Below are 7,571 nucleotides of genomic sequence, written 5' to 3' on the forward strand. Positions count from 1 at the left end.
TCAGCACTGACTGACTGACTGACTGAGGTACGTTACACTTCTCTACTAAACTTTATCTCGTTATCTAGTTACTGCGTCTGATGACCTCTATAACACACCTGTAGCTCAGGTGTCATTGGTATCATTGTCATAGTGTTAATCTGATGCAGCTGCTTCTGTCTTCTCATGTCTTTAATTTGTCATTCTTTTCAGGCTCGTCTGTCTTATTGTGTGGTGAGTTAAAGGTCTTTTATTTTGAAGGTATATTGTCGTTCCTGTAAAGTCTGCTTTTATTTTTACATCATTGTGACACATTGGTTCTGTGATGTCTCTGTTTGACAGCTTCAATCATGGAGAGGACAGGACTCGTCCTCCTGCTGCTGTCAGGTTTGTGTTTTACATCAGCTTCATAAAGGTGTCTACAGGTGTTAATTCGTGGTTACAGGTTGTTACGAGTGTCTACAGGTGTTTATGTAAGGGATAATGTATAGTTCGGAGGTTGTTATGGAGAAATAAACCCCGACAGGTTGTATGGAACCCCGACGCGAAGCGGAGGGGTTTCATTCAACATGAAGGGGTTTATTTCTCCATAACAACCGACCAACTGTACATTATCCCGCTTATTACACGGTTTACGAGTGAAATAATTAATTTGAAACATAATGTTGACCAAAATATGACTTTCATCGATTTAAAATTGCATTTAGCGAATCTGCAAGACCGGTCACTTCCGCTGTTTTGCCGAGCCTCCTCCCGTTCATGCATCTGAAGCCTTTGATAATCAATCAGTGGATCGATAGATTACCATACACGTGTTAAGATGTGTGTATTGTGTGTAGTCGTATCTGTCATAAACAAGAGATTAACTTTACTGTTTACGGGGTGCGTTTGTGTCGCGGAGCCGCGGTGCCAGCTGCACCGAGACGAGAGGAGAGCTGTGACACCGGGTCAGAGGCTCAGCAGCGATGTGGAAGGAGCCTCCACTCTCCTTGTAACAAGTTACCAGTCATTTATCTAACATCACTGTTAGTCCGACGCTGTTTAATGACGGTAAAAATGAAACACAAGGTAAATATCCTCCCCTAGTTTCTCTTTTCTGTACTGCGCTGATCAGAGCGCTGTCCCTAGCAACGGTCTGTTATACATGACGACGGTCCGTTATACAGAAATAACAGACCGCAGAACGCAGCGCTGGACCAATCGGAGAGCAGCATTCAATAGAGCCGTGTAATAAATGGTTTAAATGTGTGTACAGGTGCTCACAGATGTTTGTGTGTTTCTTTACCCACCCATAATTCATTGCTCCACAGTCTGGTCTTGATGCTCAGCCCCTCTGTGTGTTCTCTCAGGTTTTGTGTCGTTGTGTCGTCCACTGCCTGAATTTATCAGGAAAGAGTTTCATGCTGTCCATTCCCTTTTCACGTGGCCCGAAGCTCAGGCTTACTGCAGACAAAACTACACTGACCTCGCCACCATCGAGGACTTAGCCAGCAACGCTGAGGTCAATCAGAAGTTCGGAGGAGGGTACTATTGGACCGGACTCTTTCAAGTCCCCTGGAAATGGTCTGGTAGTGGACAGGAGGCCGTGGTGGACTCTGGATGGTACCAAAGATCAGACACAGGGAACTGTGTCAGCATGTCCCAGACTGGAACCTGGTCTTTGGAGGACTGTAATACTCTGCATCCCTTCTTCTGCTACACCGGTGAGTTTCTAACAGACCTGAGGTCTGGTCACCTGGTTATTACAGAGGAAAAGAGTCACAGCCCAGCTGTGGTTACCTGGATACAGTTCAGGTCTTAAAACCAGATTCTGACAGAGACCAGAACCACTGAACAGAGCCAGAAAGAACCACAACCTGTCAGAGTGAAGTCAGTCCCGGCGGCATGGGCGGGCATTGGCCACTCTCCAGCCACAGCTCCACACTAGACCAGTTCTGAGTTCAGTTTCATACACTTCAGCCCTTCTTGCAATTACAATGATAGGAACCTCAGTCAGTAGTAAATCTGCTTTAAAAAAAAAACTGAAGCAATGTTTTCTTTTCCCTCTATTTCTCCTCATAGTACAACCAGAATGCCTCAAATGTGTTGAAAATCCCCCCCCCCCCCCCCCACAGTGGTTTAGTTTGTGAGTGAGTGAGTGAGTGAGTGAGACTGTAAACATTTTGAGTCCATGGAGACTGACTCACTCTAGTGGTCAGGAGAGGAACTGCAGCCTCAGATTTCAGTCTTATTGACTCACTGACTTAGGCTACATTCAGACCGCAGGTCTTAATGCTCAATTCTGATCTATTGCTCAAATACGATTTTTTGTTTGGCTTGTTCACATTACGTCTTTAAATGTGGCCTGTCTATGGATCGCTGTGTGAACAGCTCAAGCTCCTGAAGTGACCCGCATGCGCAGTAACATCACGCCACAACGGTGTTTATGGAAGCAACCATGGCAACGGCAACCGGTAGGCTATTGTAGGACTTTATGGCTTAATGCTAAAAAGAAAAAAAAAATCACGTCGGATTCGAACCTGCCACCCCTCCCGCACTCCATCAGCCTCCCTATACCTACTCACAGCATTACGCTTAAAAAAAAAAAAAAAAAAGAGTCTGAATTTAAACTCACCGACTTTTGATGTGATGTCAGTCCCAGCCTGCCTGGCTCATCATCTGACAGCTCAGTGTGACGCTACGGCCAACAGCCTTTATTTCTAAATCCCCCAGTTTATTTTCATTAGCAACCAAGCTCATTGTTCATTAGTTCATCTTCCTCTTCCTCACCTACTGTCCTCGCTGCGCTGTCGGACCTGCATGGGTCTCTGTCACCGTTGCGCTGTAGCGCTTCACCCCCCCCCCCCGCTCCGTGTCCGAGCCCGTTCGGGACCGGAGACGGAGCAGAGACCCAGGTCCAACAGTGCAACTTGTCCCTCTCTGAAGCAGAGGATGAGGCCAGCTTTACTCCGGTCAGTCTTCACATGCAGACAGTCCACAAAGTTGAAATAGTTTCTGATCATATGTTGTCAGTTTTTTCCAGGCGACGGAGTTTTTTTTTTTTTTTTGACCCAGCTTGTATTTAGGGCCGGCCTGTATTTGTTTGTGTAAACAAATGAATACCGGCTATTATTTGAGGTAATCCCGTATCAAATCGGTCATTGATAAGTGTGTGTCTCCCAACAAGCGCCTGTGGCACATTTTTTGTTTTTCAATCAACTTTATTTGTCATTCATTTACAAAACAGTGCAGCGCGGGTCAGAATGACGTCAAAGTCGCATTAAATGCGACCTGGCTGTTCAGATTGCGGTCGCATTCAAAAAAATCAGATACGTATCCAATTCAGTACCACATTCAAAAGTGGCCTGAATCTGATTTGAAAAAGTCAGATTCAATGCGAGTTGTGCTGTTCACACGGTCAAAAGCAAATGAGATATGGGTCACATATGAGCGAAAAAATCAGATTCAGGCCACTTGCAACTGCGGTGTGAACGTAGCCTTAGAGGTGTGTTCAGGTGAAGTCTGTGAGTGTGTGTGTTCTGTTCCATTGTCAGATCAAGTCAGTAGCCATGTTTCCATCTAAAGTGATTCGAATTACTGGGAAATGCACATTAAAAGAAATTCGAATCATGTGTGTTTCCATCTATGGACTGTGCACCCCCCCCGGACGGACTGACGGTCTGATTTGAACACTGAACACTAATTGACAAGTGGCAGTTCAACAGTGGCTTCACAAATTGAGTAAGCCATTCACTGTCGTGTAGGCAGATTTGAAACCACAGTAAAAAGAAAAATCAGTTTTTGAGGTAAAACAATGATATGTATTTGTCAAACATCTACTGTGACTCTTAAGATGTTAGGAGCCTTCGCACATGGTCCAGTCCAAGCTATTTGGATTTTTAAACTTAGAGGCTTTCTGTGATGCCACCATTAGGACAATTGTCTTGTATTTCGTATTGAGGACAACTGACATTTTGATCTGTCATCATCATCATCACCCTTGCTGGGTCTCGAACTCACAACCTCTGACACCAAGAACCAGCTCCTAACTTGCTGAGCTAATTGGCTGGTGGTGAGACCTGCTGTGTAGCTTCATTTATCCACTCAGGTGAGTCAGTGCCCGGGCAGCTGTTGTGATGAAATGGTCAAAATTTCAGAAATTCAGTCATCTAAACAAAAATCTGATAATACATAAATTGCATCTTGACAGCATGGAAATGTTGGTGATTTGTTTTTAATGATAAGTGTTTTGCTTCATAAGAGAAAATCTGATGTTTATAAATTCCACACTCACATTGACTGCAGTTGTTCCCATGAGAGCAGAATTCAAAATGTTCTAGAAAATTCAGTTTTTGAATTAAAATTCTGATATTTGCTAAACTTCATCAACTATGACTCCAGAATATTCTCATTTTTTTTCAGGAAGTTTGAAAATGTATTTAGCAAGAATTTGATGGTATATGTTTACAGTACCGTTTACAGTCAAACGTTTTCATGCACTGTAGGCTCAATTTTTGCTTAATCAAAAATCTGAGAAACAAGTTTTGTCGAGGACAGTCTGGAGATGCTCTGTAGCAAAAAAACAGAGTGATGGACTTCATAATTTGTAATAAGTTTAAGTGGACAAAAGTTTCAGCAGTATTGAGGCTACATTGTGGTGAAGTTTCAACACTGTAGCATCTACCGTTGGTTTGGTAGGAATTTTTAAAGTTTTTAAATTTAAACGCTTATTGTGCCCCCCCTAGGAGGGGGGGGCACATGTCCTTGGAGTTGAGTGAATCTGGCATGGGACTGAACCTTTGTACAAAGTTTGGTGAGTTTTCGCCCATGGGAAGTATGACTTCCTTGGAAGAAGAAAGAAAGAAAGAAAGAAGAAGAAGAATTCCTAGGAATACAATAGTGTCCCGGCAGCTTAGCTGCCCGGACCCTAAAAAAACACTTACTTGTCTTTCAGGACAAACTGATCAGGCAATATTTAAACTCACCAGTTACGACAGAACGTGATACAGATGTTGAATTGTTTCTGACTGCGGATAAACAGGAAGTGACAGGAAGTAGTCTGATTGGTGGAGGAGGAGCCTCTGGTGTTGTTAGTTTGATAGAGTGACAGTGACGTGTCCTTCTCCCTCTCAGCTGCAGTGAACCGTCACATCCTGCACCTTCAGCCTATGAACTTCTACGATGCTCAGAGTTACTGCCGCCACATGTACACAGACCTGAGCACCATTAAGAGTCAGGAGGACACTGATGAGATCTCTGGTCTACTGGACTCAAACACCAGCATGGCCTGGATAGGTCTGCAAAGATATGTCTTCATCTGGTCGGACGGGAGCAACAGTTCTTTCAGGAACTGGGAGAAACGGAGGTCGGGTGGACAAGACCGCTGTGGGACGATATTATCAACTCTGTGGGGCAGTGAACCATGCACCACACGAGTACACTTCATCTGCTATCATGGTGAGTCCTCCGTCAGCGCTGTGGCCTCCAGACTCACCTGTCTCACCTGTCTCACCAGGGTCTGTGTCCTCTGCAGATGTGCGACAGTCTGTGCTGAGGTCAGTGAAGGTTCGGGTGAACGGAGGATCTGCAGACCTGAGAGACCCGAAGGTGCAGCAGTCCATCCTGCAGCAGGTCAGAGGAGGAGGGGGGCGTCTGGGGTAGAAGGTCAAGAGTCTGTGACAAAGCAGGACCAGGGAGTAGGAGATCTGGACCTCAGGGTCCACCAAGGTCCGAGTCCTGCAGACTTTGTCCTCTGGGAAAGGAGTTCACTTTGTGAACCCCCAGTAAAAGCCTGTGGTTCCAGATCCCGTCTTCCTGGTCTCAGTTGTCCAGTCCGTGGAGGAACCACTTTGAAATTCCGCTCATTTCAAAACTTCTTCCTAATCATTTGCTGTCAATAATCAATCAGAGAGATTGGTAATGAGCTGCTGTCCCTCTGTGTTTCAGCTGCAGCAGAAGCTGGAGGACCAGGGGGTGAAGGAGGAGGTGAAGCTCTGGTGGAAGAAGCAGCCGGACGGGGAGGTGTTCCACAGAGAGGAGGAGGAGGAGGAGGAGGAGGTCAGAGGTTACTGTGAGGATGAAGACGCCTGTGATGCCAGAGAGGATCTTTAGTTCACTGGTTTTCATTAGCTGACCCAGCTATGCTTTGATTTTCCTGCTGATAAGTTTGACTAAAGATTTGTGACTTGACTCGTTGGATCTTAGTTTTCCTCTCTACAGATTGATCCATCATATATATTTAGACATTAGGGTTTATTTTTATTTCTGTATGTTTCTGTTGTTGAGATGATATTTCTATCTTTAGTCACTCTTTAACATTTATGTATGTAGTTAAAGAGATTGACACTTATACACTCTGACTGGTTCCAACATTTAAATGAACATGTAACAGTTAAAATCAGATATTTGTTTGTGTTGTCAAATAGATCTTAATATAGATGATGTCCAGGCTCTGACCAGGGCTCTATGAATATTACATGCAGACAGTATAATTGTGATTACGCTGTTTTGTTGCTCTCTGTCACAACTGTGGGAAACAACCATTTCAAAAAGCTGCGCAGATCTGAAAAAATAGGCAAGTCAAACAAGTGAATGTGTTGTCAGCTGACACAGATTCAGATGGTGACACTTTTACCACTGAAGACTTTTCAATACAGGAGGACAGTGACATAAAGTCTGTAGAAACTGGGGACTGTTACAAGGGAAAACAAAAGTGGGCATATGCAATGTGATCTCCCTGAACACATACAAAGATGTTAGGCAAGGTGAACACATATGTAAGTCAAGCAAAAAGGTTGTTGCTGTTGGTGGAGCTGTAATTGAATTAACTGGCACAGTGGCTCTACAATGCGAGCTCAGTGAGCAAAATTCTGACAAACCTGGTGAATTAACTGTCACTTATTTATTTTTCATTTCGATTCTTTATTGAACATGTCATAGGCTAATAAAAACAAAAACAAACCAAATAACAAAAAATAACAAAAAAAATCAGATAAGTGCATATTGGCAATCATCATCTCTAAAAGAAAATTGCCTGCCATGTTCAAAAGGGGTAAGAAGAAGTTAAAAACTTTTCTGGTCCTACCCCCTCTATTTATATACTGTTAATCAAAATAATGATGACAATAATAAGTTGTACATATACATATACATACATATACACACTCACATGCACACATACACACACACACACATATATATACACATACACATACATATACATACGCACACATACATAAACACATATACATGCATAAAACAATCATAGTAATATATGTATTCAGGATAATTAGTCCCGTCCCTAAAATAGAAAAACAATAAAATAAGACAAAACGTTAGTCCACCGCATAGGAACTCAGGGTTTTGTTTCTAAATAATCTCTTTAGTTCATTTAAGTTGTTACACATTTTCAGGTCGTTGCTGCAGTTATTCCACAAATTAACTCCTTTTGTTGTGACACAGTGGCGTTTCATGTTGGTCCTTACTGGTGGTTTTTTAAATATACATTTTCCTCTCAGGTTATGCATACTTTCCCTCAACTGGAACAACCCTTGGATACTGCTAGGTAGTTGTTGTTTTATTACTTTATACATGATTTGGATAGTTTTAAGATC

General features: G+C 43.1%; 1 protein-coding gene across 1 annotated transcript in view; it reads left to right on the forward strand.

Moving 5' to 3' along the window:
- The window catches only part of LOC146972827 (secretory phospholipase A2 receptor-like), a 10,599-nt gene extending 4,530 nt beyond the window's left edge, over positions 1 to 6,069 (forward strand). Inside the window, exons 2-6 of the mRNA XM_085803268.1 lie at positions 322 to 366; positions 1,329 to 1,682; positions 5,092 to 5,415; positions 5,492 to 5,589; positions 5,905 to 6,069. Coding sequence (XP_085659394.1) covers positions 322 to 366; positions 1,329 to 1,682; positions 5,092 to 5,415; positions 5,492 to 5,589; positions 5,905 to 6,069 — 986 coding nt within the window. The remainder of the gene's footprint in view (positions 1 to 321; positions 367 to 1,328; positions 1,683 to 5,091; positions 5,416 to 5,491; positions 5,590 to 5,904) is intronic.
- The last annotated feature ends 1,502 nt before the right edge of the window (positions 6,070 to 7,571 follow it).

Source organism: Trachurus japonicus, chromosome 16, assembly GCF_045865225.1.
Source record: "Trachurus japonicus isolate A0001 chromosome 16, Traja_1.0".
In the NCBI taxonomy this organism is placed as follows: domain Eukaryota; kingdom Metazoa; phylum Chordata; class Actinopteri; order Carangiformes; family Carangidae; genus Trachurus; species Trachurus japonicus.